This window comes from Oncorhynchus mykiss, chromosome 12 (genome assembly GCF_013265735.2).
Source record: "Oncorhynchus mykiss isolate Arlee chromosome 12, USDA_OmykA_1.1, whole genome shotgun sequence".
Lineage (NCBI taxonomy): Eukaryota > Metazoa > Chordata > Actinopteri > Salmoniformes > Salmonidae > Oncorhynchus > Oncorhynchus mykiss.
Window position 1 is genome coordinate 77144513 of NC_048576.1, and position 23490 is coordinate 77168002.

General features: G+C 41.6%; 1 protein-coding gene across 3 annotated transcripts; it reads right to left on the bottom strand.

The window, feature by feature from the left end:
* Positions 1–2677: 2677 nt before the first annotated feature.
* LOC110538289 (interleukin enhancer-binding factor 3 homolog) lies at positions 2678–22139 on the bottom strand. 3 transcript variants are annotated; one of them, XM_021625013.2, is made up of 19 exons: positions 21733–22138; positions 16389–16482; positions 15645–15865; positions 15297–15477; positions 14892–15039; positions 12821–12912; positions 10326–10421; positions 9967–10078; positions 9755–9852; positions 9132–9243; positions 8938–9051; positions 8602–8807; positions 8297–8467; positions 8043–8180; positions 7392–7532; positions 7147–7267; positions 5625–5675; positions 3600–3998; positions 2678–3507 (listed from the first exon to the last, which is right to left on the bottom strand). In XM_021625013.2, exons 2-19 carry the CDS (start codon positions 16389–16391, stop codon positions 3377–3379), a joined length of 2535 nt encoding a protein of 844 aa, XP_021480688.1. In that variant the 5' UTR covers positions 16392–16482; positions 21733–22138; the 3' UTR covers positions 2678–3376. The 3 variants fall into 3 exon arrangements, with proteins under 3 accessions (XP_021480688.1, XP_036794436.1, XP_036794437.1); XM_036938541.1 differs by having other exon boundaries at positions 16389–16479; positions 21733–21997; XM_036938542.1 differs by lacking the exons at positions 2678–3507; positions 3600–3998 and adding an exon at positions 4115–4971 and having other exon boundaries at positions 21733–22139.
* Between the last annotated feature and the right edge of the window lie 1351 nt (positions 22140–23490).

A 23490-nucleotide genomic window follows, 5' to 3' on the forward strand; every position in this document is an offset into this window, starting at 1 on the left:
GAATAACTTTAGCATTTGAGCTACTTTGTAACTATTTAGCACGTTAGCTAACCCTTCAACAATAGAAAACATTTGCGAACGCTGTTAGCTTGATGTTGACTGTGAACGTTTGCTAACGTTAGCTAACAGTTTGAAAAGGTATTCTCACGGACTCATCTCCAAGCTCATCAAAAGCAACTGCTAGTAGGGGAAGCAGTGCTTCAATAAGATGGGGACCAAAATAAATGTGAAAAATCCACAATTGCTCTAGCTGCAGCAAGCACAGCTGCTCTTCTTGCCGCATCCATATCACTTTTTTCAATAACTAACAGAAATGGAACATTCAACCAACTCTGTTGAAAACAAACATCGTTAGCCGCGAGGGTTTGCAAACGGAAGCCTTGTTGAATGCACCTACAGCTGAGAAGATCGTCCAAAACATGCTCAGGAAGCTAGAGCACCTGTTTGGCACTACTAAACTCCTGACTGACAAACTAAGCACAGGTGACACACACCTGCTCAACACCATTACTGCTGAGATCACAGCTAAAGTTAAGAATGTATTTAAGGGTCCCAGCAATCTCAATGTAACAGTCAGCACTACCCTCAGACTCTTATCGGAGGCTACTAGGAATAGGACTCCAACAGAAGAGGACTTGCTGGTTCACTCAGACACTGTGAGGTGCAATGTCTATCTCTTGCACATTCAGATTTACAATGACACCCAAAAAAACTAAATCATAGACTTGCATGACTGGCAGCTCATTGATTGTGTTGTGAGCAAGATAGATTTATTTTAAGGAGTCACAGTGTTGAAAACGATGGCCAACCTCTGTCTTGAACCAAGGCAGGTTTTAGAATTTGTAACTTCTGTCCATAAGAGACTGTTGGTACACCGGGGAAACAGACTAGTCCTTCAAGATATGTTTTTAGTGAGTCCAGATATTGGTATTAACTACGAGTTTGTCTCCAAATACTTATTCTGCAGATTTGTAGGGTGGATCTACCCTGAAGCCAAGATCACAGACCAAAGCTTTTCACTCTGTAACAAGCTGTAGTTGAACACCTGCTTACCTTGGTTCTGGGCTTCGTGTCAAGAGCTCATATGAGCAGAGCAGAGCATTTGCCCCGCCTTATCTCAGTTCACTGGTCACCATAGCAGCACATCTGTAGCACGCGCTCCAGCAGGTATATTTCACTGGTCACCCCCAAAGCCAATTCCTACTTTGGCCGCCTTTCCTTCCAGTTCTCTGCTGCCAATGACTGGAACGAACTGCAAAAATCACTGAAGCTGGAGACTCATATCTCCCTCACTAAGCACCAGCTGCCAGAGCATTGTACCTGTACATAGCCCATCTGTAAATAGCCCATCCCCATATTGTATTTATATATTTTGCTCCTTTGCACCCCATTATCTCTACTTGCACATTCATCTTCTGCACATCTATCACTCCAGTGTTTAATTGCTATATCATAATTACCTTGCCACTATGGCCTATTTTATTGCCTTATCTCCCTTATCTTACCTCATTTGCACACACTGTATTTATATCATTGATTCTTGAAGAATATAACTAAAGCCTCATGAGCCTAGTTCAACTGTCACACTCCATGAGAAACCAAAATATGCGCTTGTTTTTCTCCAGTTTGTAAACATTGTAAATCTGAACAAACACCGTATAGCCTCACATGGTTAAAACAATTTTGGTATCATGGATGGTCAGTCCTTGCATCAATAGCGGTCTATTAATCTCAGTGGTTACATTTCTCCAGGCCCATCCCTCAGCTTTTTTACCAAAACAGAGGCGGAGTCCGTATTGTTTTTATCAATGGATTTGCCCTTTAAACAGCTGCATATTATCAAGATAAAGTGTCACCAACAAAAAGGTAAACAATAGGCATATAGCAAATGCAGCATATGGCATTCATTTTTCACATGTAAATAGTACTTTTCAGTAGTGATCAATGCATGCCATTCCATGAGCTCACCATTTATTTTTCAACTCAAATCAATGAGCCCAAACAAAATCATAAACCGAGTAGGCCTGGCTAATAAATCCTTAGTTTTGGGTTATGCTCCGGTAAAACAATTTGGCTAATCTATACTTCCATATTTCCAAGTCCTATTTCTTGAAGATCAAGGGGTATGACCTTTATTAGAATAACTGGAATTCTGACTTTGGTTTTTAATGGAAGGATATAATCCTATTATATGTAGTAGAAAGCGATGGGTTAGATTAGAAGCGTACATAGCCCAACCCATAAAGTACAATTTAACATCCATATATGGCCAGCTATGTAAATGTGAACTAACATTGATGTGGTTCAATTTGGAACATACATTTGTCTTCCAATACCTTTTATGGGGAAAGGAATCTAAGTACTGAATGTAATCAAAATAAATTAGTTTGGGTAATCCAAAAATTGTTACGGATTATAATTTTGGACAGGTAACTCATTTTGCTGTAGCTAGCATTTTCCTTGAGGAAAAATGTATTATGAAAGATGTGGTTGTCCCACCTAGCCATTTTAAGATGAATGTAGTAAATCACTCTGGATTGGAGCGTCTCCAAAAGGACAAATGTAACATTTCATTGCACAATATTGACTTCAAAATGTATTTTCTGATATCTGGGAGGGAACATAAGGTTAGTAGAGTGCCTCTTTCATGAAGTGAAATGCTTGGTCGACACACAAGTTGCTTTCCTCCAAAATAAAAGTCCTTTATTGATACAAACACCAGTTTCTTATACACGGTTCTGAGAAAAAAATAAAATCATCCCAACCACCAAATCTACTTTGACCAGAAATGTAATTGACATTTAAAAATGTCTTCCTAGTCATTTCCAAAATTATTTGTTGGAGTTAAAACTACAGAAATACGTCAACTAAAACATTGAAAAATAAATGTCTAAAATTACAAGCAAATACGTCAACAAGCAAGCAGTTCTCCAGGCCCATTGTATTGTAAAATGAAAATTTAAACAAATCCTCAGCCAAAAACAACTAGTGGTCAACATAGTTAACTGTGTATGGACAGAAATAAAATTATAGCTGGGGTAAAAAAATAAAAAAACAAGTGGTGTGTCATTCCCTCTTTTTGGGTGGTAGTGATATGGGGGAGGGGAAATTGGTGGAGTGCATACAAATAAAATACAAGCTTGAACACTGAACAAACTGATGAAATAGACCATTTGATACAGCCGTGGGGAGCTGCCAACTAATAAGTCCAGTTAATTACTTTAAATTAAAAAATAATAATAACCAAATGCACGTAGACATGGAAAAACCATGGATCACAGGACAGCCACCATCGCTTCTTTGGAGAACGCTTGTGACAGGGTTGTGGGGTGGTACTGTGGGGCTCAGTTGGGGGTATGCAGAGGGCGGATTCAGTCTATCTGTACTGGTAGTTCACGGTGGGGTCTCCCCTGCCGTATCCTACTGGGTTGTGGTATGGCGCTGGATTTGCACCATAGCTCTGGTTGGCTCCTGCCTGTGCGTTGTAATTTGACTGATTTCCGTAACCTATGGAAGAGGAAGTTGATTAGTGAAACTCTTGATAAAACAGCTTAGGTTACGTTGAACTTGTGATCCCCTGTGCCGAAAGTCCATCTTACCGTCGTAACTGTAGTCTTGGCTGGCAACAGTGCTGCCCGTCACCTGGCTGGGGTAGGCAGTGCTGTAAGGATAAACTCCTGCTCCTGCCTGGTTTTGATTGAAGGTCTTATTGCCTTGCCCATAGCCCTGGCCGTACTGGTTATAGGCACTCTGGCCAGGGGTGGTCTGGTAGGCCCCTTGGGCCCCCCCACCAACGCCTGGCGGCCCAGGGAAGGTCGACTTGGCCTCCTTTTTGACAGGGGCTTTGGGAGCTGGAGATGGGGTGGAGTAGCCCCCATCATTCTGGTAGTATGAACCATAGGTTCCTGTAGCTGTCACGCCTGTAGTGCTGGCCGCAGCGACTTCAGTAACGGTGCCAGCAGCCGCAGCTCCACCATTTGCTCCACTATTGTAATAATCTAAAAGAAAGAGGCATGAAATTAAGAGGGGGTTTTGTAGAGTTCTACTGCTGTCACACCTATGCTTGTGAAGATTAATACATTGTATTTCAAGAAAGTGAAGCGTTTCACTAAAATTGTAGTACCACATTATTGTATGGGATATCACATTTATTTTTTAAAAACATACAAGACTATTTTTACTTCACAATCATAATGCAGAATGTCAAAATCAGTCTTGTGCAAGTATCAACGCTGTGGTTCTTTCATGCCTAAAGGTGCCTCACGTGTGAGGTAAATGAGGGGCATTGTGAACATTATCATTTTCAAAGTAAGACTAGCATGTAACCACCATCATGCATCAATAGCCACAATTTAGCAATTCTGACATTTTAATAAAAAACTGCAAATATTCAAAGCAGCCTTATGTTCTCATAACAAAATGCTAAATAAAATAAAAACACTGACAATGAGGTGATTGATAATACATTTTTCAGACAACAAAATGAAATAGGACCGTTCACATCATAAGAAATAACTTTTGTGTGTGTAGACATTCAAGACAGATGGCCACAGTGGGATCAATCTCCCCAGTCTGACCCACTCCAATGTGCATGTCATCACAGTGGGCCATTATCCATCAGCCAACCATAATGCTCTGGTCTCAATTCCACTAAGGAAGGCAGTCTATTGGGAAAGTGTGCCTGCGGCTTTTGGCATATCCAGGTGTCCAGGTACGTCCCAGGGTTGGCAGAGGGTATGGAAGGTGACCAAAGGCAACAAGCACTCACTGGCCTCCCATCTCTCTAGGCGTTGGGACATGAGTCGTAGCGGTTAAGCAAAGGGAGTTTTTTCCCCAGGGGAGTGATTGGAGTTCATGTTGCAGGAACACTATAGTTTGCTCCTCTTTCTCTACATTTTGTTTTGATTTAAAAGATTGGGATGATCTATGTCGCAAACTCGTGGTAGCCATAGCAGTCTGAGACAAAGTCACCTAAAGAATGAGACAGAGCAGAGAAGGAAAAATTGAATTAGATTGGTTTGTTTTTTTTGCCATAAAAAGTGGCATGTTTCAATGACTTGGTCAAATTGTTTTCAAAACTGCTTTTTTTGTTTGTTGGGACTTTTAGATTTCTCTGCTCCTGTCACGCTCAAGAAGGTGTTTCCTCAGAACAGGCTGCTGGTAGGAGGGGGGTCTCTCATATGGGGGGGGGGGGGGGGGGGGGTTGTCAAAGTGATATAGATTGAGTCCTGTGGCTTAACAAAGCAGAGAAATGTAAAATCATAATCGAACCAGGAATAAGAGCACTCAAGTTCCTTCTTTTTGATAGTTTGTTTAGATGACATTCATTGGCATACTCTCCAAAACAAAAATATACTTTGATTATAGATTTAAATAACATTTCCAGGTCTTGTATTGTTGGAAACCTCCAGATGTATGCCACTAACTCTCCACCAAGATGGCTGAGCATGTTGTGCTCTGATCAAACCACACTGAACTTCTGCTTATCTTACAATGCGAGTAGAGTGAGAAACCCTCTTGTAGTGTCCTCATGATAAAGGTGGACATATCAAATGAAAACCAGACTGAGTCGCAAGACTATTCCAGGGATTGGAAGATGAGGATAAGGGAAAATCAATACTCACTATAGCCGCCAGAGTTTCCATTGTTCCCATATCCATAACTTCCATAGCCACCTGAAGAGTTAAGCAAACCAACCATTACATTTCTCAGCTGACGTGAGATGTTGTCATCTACCATTTAATGTTGAAAAATAGTATTTACAGCATAAAGTCAATTAAGGGACAGAATACACAATAATTGCATGTAGTGCCTTCAGAAAGTACTCATACCCCATGACTTACTCCACATTTTATTGTATTAGAGCCCGAATGAAAAATTTGTTTTTCTGACCTGACAGTCTACACACAATCACCCATAATGACAAAGGAAAAACATGTTCATGGACCCCCCCAAAAAATAATTATATATATATATATATATATATATATATCACCTTTGGCAGCAATTACAGCTGAGAGTCTTTCTGGATAAGTCTAAGAGCTTTACACACCTGGATTGTACAATATTGGCACATTTAATAGTTTTTTTTAGTCAAGCTCTGTCAAGTTTGTTGTTGGTCATTTGTTAGAAAGCAATTTTCAAATCTTGCCAAAGATTTACAAGCTGATTTAAGTCAAATCTGTAACTAGGCAACTCCGGAACATTCAATGTCTTCTTGATAAGCAACTCCTGTGCTTAACTGGCCTTGTGTGTTCGGTTATTGTCCTGCTATCACCTCCCACTGCCTGAGGGAAAGAAGTCAACCAGGTTTTTCTCTAGGATTTTGTCTGTGCTTAGCTCCACTCAGTTTCTTTTTTATCCTGAAAAACCCAGTTCTTAAAGATTACAAGAATATCCATAACATGATGCAGCCACCACTGCGCTTGAAAATATGGAGTGTTACTCTGTATTGGATTTACCCCAAACATAACACACTGTATTCAGGACAAAGAGTTAATTGCTTTGCCACATTATTTTGCAGTATTAGTTTAGTGCCTTGTTGCAAACAGGATGCATGTTTTGGAATATTTTTAAACTTTGTACAGGCTTCCTTTTCACTGTCAATTAGGTTAGTGTTGTGGAGTAACTACAATGTTGACCCATCCTCAGTTACTCCTATCACAGCCATTAAACTCTACCCATTTTAAAGTTACCATTGGCCTTGGTGAAATCTCTGAGCAGTTTCCCTCCTCTCTGGCAACTGAGTTGGGAAGAAACCCTGTATCTTGGTAGTGACTGGGTGTATTGATACACCATCCAAAGTGTAATTAACAACTTCACCATGCTCAAAGAGATATTCAGTGTCTGCTTTTTTAAAATCCATCTACCAATAGGTGCTCTTCTTTGCGAGTCATTGGAAAACCTCCCTGGTCTTTGTGGTTGAATCTGTGTTTGAAATTCACTGCTATACTTAGGAACCTAACAAATAATTGCATGTGCGGGGTACAGAGATGGGGTAGTAATTCATTTTTTTTTTTATACATTAGGGCAATGTGTGTTGGCCAGTGACAAAAAATACATTTAATCAATTTTAAATTCAGGCTGTAACAAAACGTGGAGAAAGTAAAGGATACTTTGAGGGCACTGTAGGTAGCTCTGTTTTACCTTGTCCATAGCTGCCACCATTATTGAACCCTCGGCCCCTCCCCCTGCCACGCCCTCTACCTCTGCCCCTGGGAGTGGCTGCCGGGTCACCAGTCGGGTCACCCATCATGCCAAACCCATGCTGTTGGAGAAAACACGAGAGGACTAAATTGACAGACAGGTCAGCAGCAACCATAATTACCCAGTTAATATATTTGACAAACAATAGCAAGCACATTTATACAGTAAGGCAGAAGGAATCTTACCATTGGGAGTTTCTTCTTCTTGGCTGCCTCAGTCACAGAGCCCTCTGGGAAGAGTTTGTCCAGGGCTGCCAAGGCAGCATAGGCCTTGGCCACCTTCTTATTGGAGCCAGTCCCTTGGAACTTCTGTTCGTCTATCTCCACCTGGAACAGGGGGAAAGACAGGTCAATACATAGACAAGAACATAATAAAGCATGGGACCAAGAATTTGTGTCAAAGCCAAGCTCATGTTGTTATTGTCAATGTTTAAAAAAGGTCAAGTTAACTTTATTTGAACAAAATTTGAGATTTAAATTGTATGTTGCTATAGAAGTGTCCAGACACTGTTTTGAGAAATGTACCTCACCAATATACTTCCTTGTTGCTCGTTCTGCAGTATGGGAGCCACAGATAAACAAAACTCCCAAAACACCCAAATGTAATGTTAGAAACGACAAAGCTCTCAGTATAGTGATTCAGGGGTAAATTCTCAAAACCAAGCAAAAAAATAAAATAAAAAAAGACACCTAAAATTTACATGAAATTGAGATTTGGTGCAAATAAAGTAAACTCCTCCAATCATTGAAGCAGCTGGATATCTACTGTTTGATTCTAAAAGGCATCAGTCTGGTTGCAGGGTGGATGGGCACTTATTCCACTCCTGAGACACTAACCTCCATGACGAAGCGTTTGTCGTGGCTGCCTCCGGTCTCTGAGATGAGCTCATACTTGAGGCCGCGCCGCTTCTCGTTTAGCTCCATCACAGGGTTCTTCCCATGTTTGGTCAGGATTGGTCCCTGTTGACGAGCACTCTAAGACAAAGAAAAACACACTTCTCTGTAAACAAGACCAATACAACAAAACTGGAGTCAAAACCGAGCCCAGTGTCCAAAAACATTGTTTTGAGTTCTACTCCGAGGACCCATACCTCAGCACCGTCTGTGGCCTCCACGCTGTCCGCCCCTGTGGCTGCAGTGTCCATTGCGATGGGAGTGATGCAGGGTTTCACCTCCTCCACAATAGCCGTTGCCACCTCAGTCTTCACTGGCTCAGCAGTCTTCAGCTCCACACCTGTGGGGAGGCCCATATCCTGGAGGACCTATGATTGGGCCAGGCAAAAGATTGGCAAGGAAAATATGTGAAGCGCAGCAGACAATAGTTACAATCTTCTGATTTCACGACAACACCAAATGCTTAGAACATCTACACCATTTACCTCAAACACCCACTCACCTTGACAGCAACGTGAAGCTTGGCAGTGCGTTTGGATGGGCCTGAGGCTTCAAAGCTCTTGCCGTCCACTTCCACAGCCATGGTGAAGACTGGTACGTGCACCGGGCCAGTTTGGGAGAGGAGTTTATACTGCAGGCCAGGCTTCAGCTGGTTCAGCCTCATCAGAGCATTCATGGCCTGGGGAGGCTCCGACTTCTCATCTGGGGCTAGTGAAGATTAGGATTAAAACCACTGCCACTTAATAAATTGTTTTGGTCCAGCCAAGGGGGAAATTAAAAAGAGTAGCCGAATTTGCATGACAACACTGAAGAACAGGAAGAACTAAGCAACACCTACATTTCTTTTGCAGCTTCTTTTTTTTCTTGTTTGGACTTTTGTCCTCCCCTCCTTCCTCCTCCTCAATAGGCCTCTTCATTGGTGGGGCGTAGGTTGTACTGGGGGGGATTTGGACTGCAACAAACACAGGGACTGCTGAGCCTTTCCAAAATATGGACACTAAGTTGTATGCACACGTCTGCAGCCTGGCTTACCTGTATAGTCAATTGGGGTCTCGCTCCTGGGTTTCCGGGGCATTTTGGAAGGAAGGGGGTCCATCCCTAGCACTTTGTGAAGCTGTCCGAAGGCAGACAGCCTTAAGGCATGCTGAAAACAGATGAACAAGTGGTGATTTTTTCCATTCACTACAGCCACCATAATCATACCCGGTCGTTGGTGTAGAAAACACACAATTTTACCCCCTTTTCTCCCCAATTTTGTGGTATCAATTGGTAGTTAATCTTGTCTCATCCCTGCAACTCCCGGACGGACTCATCCTCCGAAACGCAACCCAAACAAGCTGCACTGCTTCTTGACACAATGCTTGCTTAACCCGGAAGCAGTGCAGCAATGTGTCGGAGGAAACACAGCACACCTGGCGATGTGCATGTGCACACCCGGTCTGCCACAGGAGTCGCTAAAGCGTGATGGGACAAGGACATCCCTGCCGGCCAAACCCTCCCCTAACCCGGATGACGCTGGGCCAATTGTGCGCAGCTGGGTCTCCCGGTCACCTGGACTCGAACCAGGATCTCTAGGGGTACAGCTAGCAACTGCAATGCAGTGCCTTAGACCACTGCCCCACTCGGTAGGCCCTGTTGGTGTAAATGTGACTCACCTGGGCACTCTGTGTGAGGTCCTCCCTCTGCTGGAGGTCCAGGTGGCCAATAGCATCTGTCAGCTCCTTCTCACATGGATCACAGATTCCAGCACCATCTAAAAACCAACAGGCAAATTATGACATCTTTTGGCTTGTGATGTGGAATTACTACTATATTAATTAAGCAGAGGTGGGAGGACATGTCCTCTCCGTTCTTTGAGACTACTCACCAGCCATGAGGATTCCAGAAGCCAGACACTCCAAAACTCTTCGCAGAGCCTCTCCTGCCCCCATTGGCCGGTTCCCTGTGCCAATTGCCTTCTCACACAGCAGCTCTATTGGCTAGCAGGGGTGAAGGGAAGAAATGTTAATGTTTGTATTTTGTCCAGATGTTTGGCAAATTAGATAAAAGGGCTGTAAATAAGTTTGTAATAATTGTTAAATAATTGTTGCAGATTGATGTACTAAGCCCCTTAAATAAATTACCATCTTACACAAACCTGACCACTGTAATTAGAATGACATTTCTCAAACCAAATGTCAGGAGTCAGACGAACCAGCAGGCAAGAAAATGCTGCTGGTGACTCACCCATCCATGCAGTGGGGCCCAAGTGGGGACGCGGGAGCACAGGTCCCTCAGGATACGGATGACGATGACGCAGGACCTCAGCCCGTTGGCCCTGGCCTGGAGACACAAGCAGGGAGGGGGAGGAGGGAGAGGGAGCCTTAGTCAAACAAGAACTCACAAAAACACGAAGCAGCAGCTACATCAAAAAGCCACACAGACAAACGGCTCTGCTTTGTCATTATTGTGGTACAGTATGGGAAAAGTGCAGCATGAATGTGATATTTGTTCTGTCTGCAGATGTGAATTTAATAGACAACTCCATTTGTGTGAAGTAAAAAGCAGATTTGATCAGTGGTGCTGTAATAGGTATGACAGGGTGGTGATTGTTGAGTAATTGTGCTTCTTGCAGCTCCGTATCAAATGTGTCAACTTGTGATTCTGTTAAATGATTAGAGGGAGAAGGGGAGTCAATGTAAAGCCAAATGCTGACATGGAAAAATGTAGGACAATGACAGTATTTATAATGTGCTTAGTTTAATGAGTGGTGATACCTTACAGTAGCTCTAAAGGTTATTGTATGGGGTATATACCAGGGGCCTCATTTATAACCATTGTGTGAATTTAACAGTAAATATTTGCACCATTTCTGAAAAGACTACGCACGGACAAAAATGGCTTTATATAAACTTTGCCAAACATATGCATTTTCCCCATTAGAAATCAGACCAGTCATAAAAATGTAAACAAGTGTGCACGTTAACGAGCAGGATAAGTCCACCTGAAAAACACCCATATTTCACATTTTATGGTGACAATAATGCCCTTATTTGCTGTATACTAGAATTGGAAATAGGCAAAGACAGTATCTAAATAGCAATAGCGAACTTGATCCGATGTCGTGTGTTGGCAGAATGTTTTCTTTTGCAGTATCTGAATGACAAAATCAATTGCAAATTGTGGACCTGTAAACAGATCGTTGAACGCAATAATGTTTCTCCCCACAAACCTAAATATGTAGTAATGTCCAAAAGTTCTGAAACAATACCTACTCTAATAAAAAATTTAAAAATGACCGTAGGCCTACACATTTCAGTAGATCAACTGTCTGTTCATCTGTTAAATTCTCCTGTTGGATGCAGACTAAAACATGACATTATAAATAGCACATCTAATTGGCCCAATTAAATGAGATGTGACATGGTAATTTGTTATATGGCTACTTCAGGAATATGAACTCAACCATCTTAACATGGCCAGAAATGTTGAGGAATGTATTATGCAATGGTTATGTTGTATTTTGCTTCTAAATGAAATGTCTGAATACTGTAATGTCAAATTTCTCCAGTAGACATAGGCCTAGCCTACAAACGTCAATGAAAAGGTGATCAGTCCATTCTACTGTTAAACAGTGTTTTGGAATGGATCACACAGCAAAATACTTGAAATAGCTTATTTACTACTGTGACGTAAGTCAAATGAAATGAGCGATGGGAAGAATGGTAGCCTATAGTAACTTGTAGGCCTATAGACCATTTGGCAAGTAGCCTATGAAATCACGAGTCAGAAAAGGTGAAGAATTTACTCTGCAATGATCATGTAAGTGAAATAGGATTTTATTTTAGAATGCAAAGAAAATAAAAAAGATTTTGCTCTTCTCGCTAATGGCAGATTTTGGCATTATTTGTGAGTGAGTAAGAGTCATATTCCCCATTAGCACAAGGCTACCACTTTCACCTTGCAATGTAATACTTCAACCACTAGAAACTGTGCTTATGCATGGTCTGAAGTTTGTGGGAGGAGAGTATTTTTAATTAATGCCAACTTTGGTGCACACATGTTTTGGGTCATATTTTGTCATAAGCCAGGTTTATAAATGAGGCCCCAGAAGACGGAATAGTGAATGTACATTTTCTAACTAAGGTGCAATATTCCTTTTTTGTGGCACACAGAAAGCTGAAACAGCCAGAGCATGGGGGATTGGAGCCTACACACTCTACAAGAACAGGCTGCAGAGATGGAGCGCTTACAGTTAAGAGCGAGAGATGACAGTTCACTATGATGACTAAGAATCAACATAGTCTACAATGAGGAATCAACCTCAACACAATATGATAGTACAGAAAAGGGTTGTCGATTGATAGATTGATAATATTTTAGAAATATTGCACCCGAGTGTAGCAAGTTAGTTCCACATCTCTGATCAAAATTAAGCAGTGGTTTAAGACAACGGTTGCTTTGAGGGGATTGTTGAACGTCCTTTCTAAAAGCAGCATTGAACATTTTCAATGACACTGCAATCAAACCTGTTAAGTCAGCAGAGCATCTCTACAAGGTAATGACAAAGGTTTCCTTGGAAACGCTATAAAACCACAGAGTAAGAAGTCTACTACAGGTGATAGATACACTTCGAAAGGACATTTAAAAATAAAAACAGAAAAAACGACCAAAGAAAGAAACTGCGTCAAATGTAGAAAAAAACTGAACTACTTTAAGACAAATAAAGACAAGATGCAAACCTGGAACCACTTGGCGTGGCGAAGAGACGCCAAGGCAGTAAGGCATTTCTGCCTGTCCAGAACATCCGGTGGATCGTTGACTGATAGCGTTTCTATTGGCGGGTGGAATAAGAAGACAAGGTACAGTTTGACCAAGGGGGGTTCTGTCACACGGCCAGGGGGAGTAGGCAGCTTTCCCAAACCACAGGCAGGACAGGGAAGGGGAGGGGGGACCCCCCCCCACCTGGAGAACTTGATGGTCTGAACCTCTCAGTGAAACTGCAATTACACTAAAGATATATAACTTCAACCCACTTCAGAAACTGCTGTTAAGTAGGTGATTTCTTAAGATCACTCTAAGTAGGCCTATATGGAGAAAAATATGTATGATGTAAGATTACAGTGGGAGTGAATTATCAAAAGGGAAGTTGTCTCCATTATGTTAACTCAATGTCAACTCGTATGCCTCAGCCCAGTTCTGAAGTCTGAGTGCTTTGCTATAACAATGAGAGGTAGAGCCCCTCCCCTTCACCCCTATACTGGGTGTACTGCTTAGCCCCTTCCGAGACAGAGAGCGTCCAGTTGGTCAAAGGTCCAGCGTCCCTAAAAATTGACAAACTAGAAGGCTTGACAGAGAGAATCAGATGCACAAAATTATCAAAACAAGTCCACACTGCAGCAAAACTGATGGCCTTCAAGAGCCAAACCGGGCTTCAATGTTGACACAGTTATAGATAAGGCTAGGTTGATGCCTGGTGGGTACATCCAACTTCCTGTTCAGAACGTCTGAGGGAACATGGGCCGCCACCGACTAGTACCCTTTCTCATTATATACTATGCCCTCTGTAATTGGGAAAGTGAAGCATTTTGTCTTCTTTGGACTCTATACTCCAAACATTTGGATTTGAAATCCAACAATGACTACAAGGTTAAAGAGCAGACCATCAGCTTGTCTTTGAGGGTATCTATACCGGGTGAACCGTATAGAAATTACAGCACTTTTAGTACAAATTCATTTGTAGTTCAAAGTTTAGTATTTGGTCCCATACTCATAGCATGCAATGACTACATAAAGCTTGTGACTCGACATTTGTTGGATGCATTTTCTGTTAGTTTTGGTTGCGTTTCAGATTATTTTGTGCCCAATAGAAATTTATGGTAAATAATGTGTCATTTCGGAGTAAACTTTCTTATAAATAAGAATACATTTCTAAACACTTCTACATTAACATGGATGCTACCATAATTATGGATAATCCTGAATGAATAGTGAATGATGAGAGAAAGTTAAAACGCACAAATATATCCCCAAGATATGCAAACCCCACCCAATTACACTAACAGGGGAGGTTAGTATTTTGGAGTGGTATGATATGTGCATCTAACTTCCTCAAATAATTAGAGCCAAAATAAATTAAGAAAATGCTTCACTGTGCCAATAATTACAGAGGGCACTGTAGGTATTTCTTGTATTTATTATTGAACTTATGACTCCCTCTGCTTCGGACAAACCCCCATGGATTAGATTTACAAAGACTGATCACAGTTGTCCCCTGATTTTGACTGTGACTGGGAGAAGTGACATTCAGCCATGCAGAGTCAAAGAGCCCCTGGCGTTATCTGTAACCCGTGTCCTCCCTGCTGATGAACATTAGTCAATAGCCCACTGCTGGGTCTAGTAACCAGAACACTTGACAACACTTTGCAACTCATTTTTGCTGCAATGCAAACCGTTCAGTGTTCAGTATAAAACATGCAAACAAAGTGGTGTTTGTTCTTTTTGTTATTCTCAGTAAGCCTTCATATAGTTAATGTCTGGACTCCATAGGGAATAGAAAACCCTTTTCAGTCAGTAACTAGCCTTTCTATACTGTGTATTGGGCCATCAAAAATGTACATCACATTACATGGAACTACGAGAGTCTAAAGAGCTATAAACATAGCACGGTTTCATTACATGACAGTTCCCACATATCCCCTAGCTCCATTGAAGGCCCAATAAACAATATCTGTCTAGACTGGCTGCCTGCCTGTTTAGTCTCCCTGCCTAAGGGGGCGCTAGTGAACCATCTGCCCCTGTGTGGCAGCCTACCTCCGGCAGCCTGTTTCTCCACCTCCTCGCGGACCAGGGGGGACGTCATGTTGATAGTCAGGGTCAGGGGAGGCTCCTTGGTGCTCTTGATTACGATGGTGGCTTCACGGATGACCTGAGTGACCTCATACTTGTCCTCTGTGATGGTCTGCCAGGTAGAACAGGAGGAATTGTTAATACAATAGCCATGTAGTGGCTATCCCACCAAGGAGTCAAGGTCATGTACCCCAAGCATAAAAAAAACTATTTGCTACTGAATTCAGTTGTGACCATTCCTCTCAAATGAACGCATCACCCCACAACTGAAATGATGCAGGAGAGTATATTCTCGAAAGAACAAATTCAACTTCACAAAGCCAACTGAATATGAAGACACAGAAAACACTAGAGGGTGAATGGACTCGCCTTGAGTTGCACAGCCAGGTTATCTGCCACGTTCTTCAGCAGGGTGATGGTGGGTTTGTCCTTACACAGAAGGACCAGCTCCAGGTCCAGGTCCCCCTTCAGCAGCAAGCCCTTGGCCACCAGGCCCACCCTCATCACCCCACGCAGGGACCGTGTGGCCTGTTCCGACACCTTGGGCTCACTGGCAGAGGAGACATGGGTACCCAGGTCAATTACCTTTGAAATTCAAAGCTGAAAGTGATGCTGCCTTCACCAACACTCCAGCCTTGATGGTGCAAAACGTATTTCTACGCAACTGACATTTTGTACCCCATGCACCCTTTTGAATACAATTTTCCACTCACTTACCTTTCTTTATCGGAATCGGTTCCGTCTGGTGCAGACTTGACCACCTTTTCCTGCTCGTCCAGCCAGTCAGAGACAGCCTTGAGGGCGCGCTCCGTGTGGGACACCATGTTCTGCACACCCTCCAGCTCCTCCTGTGTGGGGTACACAGCGGAGTGCTTGGCCATCACGTGGCGGTCATCGTTCATGAAGATACGCATGGAGCGGTGGCGCAGGGGAGGAGGCTGGACCAGAATAGAGGAGTTATTTTACGGAATTGACTTCAGCAGGTCACAATTGCAGTCAGTAAGTGGCTTTGATAGGAAGAAACAGTCATATTGTGATAACCTTCACCCCACTGTAATCCTCAAAATACAGTAATTTTACTTAGTCAGCTTTCACTGTCCTTACATAATCACCCATGGACTACTGCTGGGTGAGAGTCATGTACAATTAGAGGAGTGCAATCAAATGCAAGCAGGAGCATGTGTTTGAAATGCCCAGGGCAGTTTTGACTGGCAGCAACCTGAATTACAATGGACATTTGATGGAATATTGTTTTTTTAGGTCTACTTGTATGCCGCGTCCTTGTTAACTTACAAATAATCTTCTCAATCAATTATGTCAGACAGTTGATTGCTTGCAGAGGCAAATTATTATAGTGGTGAGTGAGGCTAGTAAAATTAAAGTGCTCCATGTTCACTACTAAATAGAAAGTGTTTACACAAAATAGCCTTCCTAAAAATGAGTGTATAAGAAAAGCGGTACCATAGTTGCTTTAGAGTCTTCGATCCTGTGTATATGGCAGTGATACAAGAACAGGTCCTTCCTGAGAGAACACCAACACTGCTGCTTGGTTCTGCTGAGAACAAAAGGGACATGCTTAAAATGAGCAAAGCAATAAAAGGATGCCAGATTCCCCTAGAGTAGAAGATGTCTTTTTTTTTTTGCTAAAATAAAAACATGTTATTTAAGGTTAACAGAACATAGGGATTTATTTGAACAGACCTAAGAATGCACCTCCCTAAAGTGGAGGGCGGCTTTGCATGACAAGGGAAATTCCATGCTAAAGGAATTACACAAACTCCAATTTCACTTTAAAATGTATACCAAACAAACCATTGATTTCTAAGTTTAACAAACCAACAACTATGCACATTGACTGCTTTAAACAATTTACACAGGAGTTTCAGATACCACGGAATTACCCATAGGCTAAGTGTGCTGAAACAGCAGTAACAAGGGTGTTCCTACTGTAGCCTGTTGCAAACCTGGGTTGTGTTCAGTAGGCACGAAATGGGGGAGGGGAAAATAGGACACAATGAGCATCGTTATTGGACAAGGTTGCGCTAAAATGTTTCTCCTGTTTTGAGCTTCCCTGTATAAAACCCAGTGTGATATCACCATTGTTGATTTTTTTTTAAATGGGCAGTGCCATCATTGTAGGCCTACAGATGAGCAGGACACCGGTCGCATTCTTCCTCCCAAAAATAAAAGATGGGAGAAGTTGGACCAGGGCTGAAGCAGTGCCAGGACACAACTGTAGCACAATCCCTGGGGGCACTATCAGCATCTACTTTCAAAACACTGATTCAATCAGTTTGATTATGAATCAGTCCTGCAGGAGCAGATGCCAGATATGCTAAAATGTAGCTCTACCAAGGAAGATAAATTGGGCTACTGCTCCTGTATACCAGTATGACTCCGAGAGCAATAATGACCTAAAAAAAACATGGTTCTTCAGTTTGAAATTAACATTCCAGAGCCAGTGTACATTTCAGAAAGATGAGGCAAAGGGTATCAGTTACCAGACAGACCTGCAGTACATGCACAGTCCTAAAGCCAAAATGTATTTAACACATGAGCACACTGCAGTTAAAATCTACAAACGGTTCATTGCAGTTGACATCAATTAGAAACTGGCAGTACCCCACATCTTGAGTCACTCAGTTCTGACAGTAAACCTGGCTGAGAAGTCATTCAAGGTACACAAACAAACCGATAATTTCTATCATGTGTCAAATCCCTCTATTCAGGAAACTAGCATTGTAATGGTGGCTATATGTGAATGCTTCCATACCTTAGCTAGTGTAAAATGGCAGGAGCAATTTTTCAACATGCCCAATTCACCAAAGTCTTCTCCAAACCCATCGCTACTTACGGAAGAAACATTTGAATTTAGAAAATTCATAAACATTCATTCAAACAGCACTTTCACGTGTTTTGCCAGCAGCTCTTCGTTGTGCGTCAAGCATTGCACCGTTTATAACTTCAAGCCTATCAACTCCCAAGATGAGGCTGGTGTAACCGAAGTGAAATGGCTAGCTAGTTAGCGAGCGCTAATAGCGTTTCAAACGTCACTCGCTCTGAGCCTTGGAGTAGTTGTTCCCCTTGCTCTGCATGGGTAACGCTGCTTCGAGGGTGGCTGTTGTCAATGTGTTCCTGGTTCGAGCGAGGAGAGGGACGGAAGCTACGGTTACACTGGCAATACTAAAGTGCCTATAAGAACATCCAATAGTCAAAGGTAAATTAAATACAAATGGTATAGAGGGAAATAGTCCTATAATACCTACAACCTAAAACTTCTTACCTGGGAATATTGAAGACTCATGTTAAAAGGAACCACCAGCTTTCATATGTTCTCATGTTCTGAGCAATGAACTTAAACCTTAGCACATTGTACTTTTACTTTCTTCAATACTTTTTTTTTGCATTATTTAAACCAAATTGAACACGTGTCATTATTTATGAGGCTAAATAGATTTTATTGATGCATTATATTAAGTTAAAATAAGTGTTAATTCACTATTGTTGTAATTGTCATTACAAATAAATAAAATTGGCCAATTAATCGGCATCGCTTTTTTGGTCATCCAATAATCGGCATCGGCGTTGAAAAATCATAATCGGTCGACCTCTAGTAGACGACAACAATACTGAGAAGTGACTGGTTTGGATTTCTCCCTGACCAAAATGGCTGCCATTACCGGTACTATTCTGTCACTTTGAAGGTTTATGGCATAGATACTATTACATTACTAGAGGGGCTATGGCAGAAAGAGACTGGCATCCAGGCCCGATAGCTAGCTAACTACATGACTAGCTGTGAAAAAAACATTGCCGTGGCTCTACCAACCCAGGGCCTAGCCAAGTACCATAACTTCATGAGGATGGAAAACAAGCCACACCTTTTTTGGGTTTTTTGTTTTTTTAAAGATCAGAATCAAAACAATATTCACACAAAAAGGGTGTTGATTGTTTTCCATCATCCCCTGATTCAGCATGTACCCTTTTCATGGCACGCTATCTATTGATGCAGTCAAATGAAAAAGGACTTAAGTACTTTTCCAAGCACTAATATTTATTTTCAATGACCATCGATTTGTAATAGTTCCTATTATGCAATCATTCTTCATCACCACCAGATAGCGGTGTATCGCCACAACCTCATGAAAAAAACAGCCGACTATTCATCACTACCTCACAAGTGCTACTGTGTTGTTTCACTACATACATGGTGGTAAGTGAGTACTGATGTAACTTGAGTAGTGACAGGGTTTGACATGCCTACTGACATAATTTACTCCACAATTCCAGCTTAATGACTATTATATTATTATTGGGCATCTACTTAATAGCTAAGGAAAAGTGTCTTGATTCTGACTGGCTGCTTTAGTGTCGCTATTTGGAATGGTTGTGTGAGGAAAACGGCATGTGAACGGCAGGAGCCTGTGAATGAGGCGATTGGCAACAAAGGTCTGGAGGTTGTTGCAGAGGAAAATGTCACAATGTTGAACTGCCGCCAGCGCAGGATGCAGCGCTTTGTCTTTCCCCCTTCATATAGCTCTTCAGGACTGATTCACAAATGCTCGCAATATCAGTCTAATGTATTTGTTGCACTTTACAGTGTGGGCTGGTTGGGTCCAGTGATGTGGATATAAAAACAAACAAAAAAAGTGGGTAATATATAATGACCAAAAATATAAAAATGCAACATGTAAATCGTGGGTCCCATGTTTCATGAGCTGAAATAAAAGACAGCAAAAAAATTCTGCTATGCACAATAGGCAGGATTAGATCTAAATTTGCCTGCCATTTGGCATTTCATAAACATATGAGCATTTTCTGTTCTCTCAATTTAATTAAAGTACTTTTACGAGTACCAACCTGAGAAAACATCTGATTTGGAAGGTATTCCAGTAGTTTTTCAGAGTACCAAATTCAAGTACTTTAAGGCACCTTGTGCTTGGTCAACTTCTTGGTGACAGGGTGGCAGTATTGAGTAGCTTGGATGAGTAGCTTGGATAAGGTGCCCAGAGTAAACTGCCTGCTACTCTGTCCCAGATGCTAATATATGCATATTATTAGTAGTATTGGATAGAAAACACTGAACTTCTAAAACTGTTTGAATGATGTCTGCGAGTATAACAGAACTCAGAAAACCCGAGAAAAATCCAACCAGGAAGTCGGAAATCTGAGGTTTGTAGATTTTCAACTCTTTGCCATTCCAATATACAGTATAAATGGGGTCATATTCCAGTTCATAAGGCTTCCACTAGATGTCAACAGTCTTTAGAACTTTGTTTGAGGCATCTACTGTGAAGTGGTGGCGAATGAGAGGGGATTGAGCCAGGTGTCTGGCAGAGTGCCACAGGTCACGCACGGTCACGAGAGAGTTAGCTCTCGTTCAATTGCTTTTCTACAGACATAAGTATTATCCGGTTGGAACATTTATGATAAAAAACATCCTAAAGATTGATTCTATACTTGGTTTGACAAGTTTCTACGAGCTGTAACGGAACTTTTTGTCTGACGTTCGGCTGGATCTGAACGCGCGTTTGGATTTGTTTACCAAACGCCCTAACAAAAGAAGCTATTTGGACATAAATGATTAACTTTATTAAACAAATCAAACATTTGTGGAACTGGGATTCCTGGGAGTGCATTCTGATGAAGATCAAAGGTAAGTGAATATTTATAATGCTATTTCTGACTAATGTTGACTACACAATGTGGCGGATATCTTATTGGCTGCTTTGTGGTCTGAACGCTGTACTCAGATTATTGCATGGTTTGCTTTTTCCGTAAAGTTTTTAAAAAATCTGACAGTGGTTGCATTAAACACACCTCAATCCTGGGATGATAACTGGTTGTACACCAAATTGTCCCATTATCCCAACTGTTACACCAAGAAGACTGAATGACTGCTTGATTTTAAGTAAACGGATGTTTGTCTTCATGCTAGTTAGCAGTAGCCATTATGGAATGGCATGTCACTTGAACGACAAAGGAGCCAATTGGCTCACACTGATATTCCAAAATGGCTGCTGTGGCTTATGCTTCCTGAGGAGGAAAAGGACAGTTTTCCTGAAAAACTACCAGTTGATCAATGTGACAATTCAGCATATAGAGCAATATTTGGCGCAGGCTCTGTGGTGTCTTTATCTACACAGGAACGCTGTCTGACCCTAGTCAGTGTTGCTGTAAGCAAGTGGGTAGGATCTGCTGGCTAAGAGAATCCTCCCAGACGCCATTTTAATTTCAAACCTTAATTCAGTGCGCCAGTCTGGAATATGCCCCCATGCACTAGTCACACCACGATTAGACTGCTAACTATGTGGGTATATATAGATAGTTAAATATAAAATGCCATATGTGATCGCCATGATATTGTGATAACATTTTATGAGCGTCTGTTAGCTAGCATGGCTAGCCCAAGATGGTCGTGTCCTCGCATTGTAGCCAACGTTGACTGGCCATAGCTATATAGGCAATCATACATAACGATGGACAAAATCCTGCATTTGCTTTCTATTCCTATTCGCGTAAATTATTTTTTTCTCCATAATATAACGTTAGGTAAGCTAGCATGGTGCCTTACGACGTGCTGCCTTTGCTTGTCGTTCGAGCTGAGAGAGCGTTCTGAACAAAGAGGGCTGCTGCTAGGCTAACGTTAGCTTGCGAGACGTAATTCGTACAACGGCAAATTAGTGTCACCGGTAATATAGTTGCTTAATTCATGTTCATATGGACGGTGGTGATCATTTAATCAATCTGAATATAATGTGCATCGTTGTAAAACACTCAAAATAAAACATCCTTCTAGACTTACCAATTCAGCGACGCTTCGCTCCAACTCTCCTCGCTGAGGAGCAGAAATGACTACACACACCTGAACAGCACTTTCTGAAAGCTAATTGGGCGAAAATAGCATGTGACCAAAGAAGTAGCCAATCCCGTTTCACCTTTCGATGTCTAGTCTGAAACGTAAAGTACTAGCTAGCTAGTTCACGAGTCAATACCGTACTGTGGGATAGATAATCACCAGCCAATTTCCCAAAATTACATAGCTACTATAAATCATTATTTAATTATTAACTCTATACACCATGCCCTGTTCATCCAGGATATAACATAGTTATAATTTGATATCTGGGGATTCCATTAAAGTATGTGACCAAACACACACATTTCAGGCAGAAGATGTGGTGTATTTAAACAATAAGGCCCGAGGAGGTGTGGCATGTGGCCAATATACCAAGGCTAAGGGCTGTGTCAGGCACTCCGCGATGAGTCGTAGTAAGATCAGCCCTTAGCTGTGGTATATTGGCCATATATCAAATCCCAGAGGTGCCTTATTGCTATTATAAACTGGTTACCAACGTAATTGGAGCAGTAAAAATAAATGTTTTGTCATACCCATGGTATACGGTCTGATATACAACGGCTGTCAGCCAATCAGCATTCAGGGCTCGAACCACCTAGTTTAAAATACCTGTTAAAAATATTAGGCAATGTTTATATAACCACCTTTCAAACGGACCTCTTATTTACCACCTTCTTGCAGGGCCCTTTATACATATCAGTGGGTAATTGGCAAATTTGGAGGGGAACCATGAGGACTGTTAGCATTTCAAATGAAAGAGGTGTTAAAAAAATCGAAGTGTTAATGAATTTCCCTGCACAAGAGCAGCAAATCATTCACTCAGACCCAGGGTCTGTGAAAATGCAGGAGTCATGACAATATTTTTAGGTGTGTTTTAATTTACCATGTTTTAATCTGCACTCCATTAAGGTGACTCAAAGTTACCTGAACAAAAATATGAACGCAACATACAACAATTTAAAATATTGTACTGAGTTATAGTTCATATAAGGAAATCAGTCAATTTAAATAAATGAATAAGGCCCTAATCTATGGATTTCACATGACTGGGAAAACAAATAGGCATTTTTTTCTTTTTTTTCTTGTGGCCTGTGGAATGTTGTCCCTCTCCTCTTCAATGGCTGTGAGAAATTGCTGGATATTGTCGGGAACTGGAATACGCTGTAGTACACGTCAATCCAGAGCATCTGTTAACATGCTCAATGTCTGGTGTGTATGCAGGTCATGGAAGAACTGGGAAATTTGCAGCTTCCAGGAATTGTGTACAGATCCTTCCGACATCGGGCTGTGCATTATCTTGTTGAAACATGAGATGATGGCGGCGGACGAATGGCACAAAACTGCTTTAATGTTTACGTACTGCTTTACTCATTTCATATGTATATACTGTTTTCTATTCTAACGTATTTTAGGTAATACCACTCCGACATCGCTAGTCCTAATATTTATATATTTCTTAACTCCATTATTTTACTTTAGATTTGTGTGTATTGTTGTGAATTGTTAGCTATTACTGCACTGTTGGAGCTAGAAACACAAGCATTTCGCTACACCTGCAATAACATCTATTGGTCTGTATGTGACCAATGCAATTTGATTTGATGACTATGAACCTCAGGATCTTGTCACGGTATCTCTGTGCAAATTGCCATCGATAAAATGCAATTGTGTTGGTTGTCCGTAGCTTATGCCTGCCAATACTAT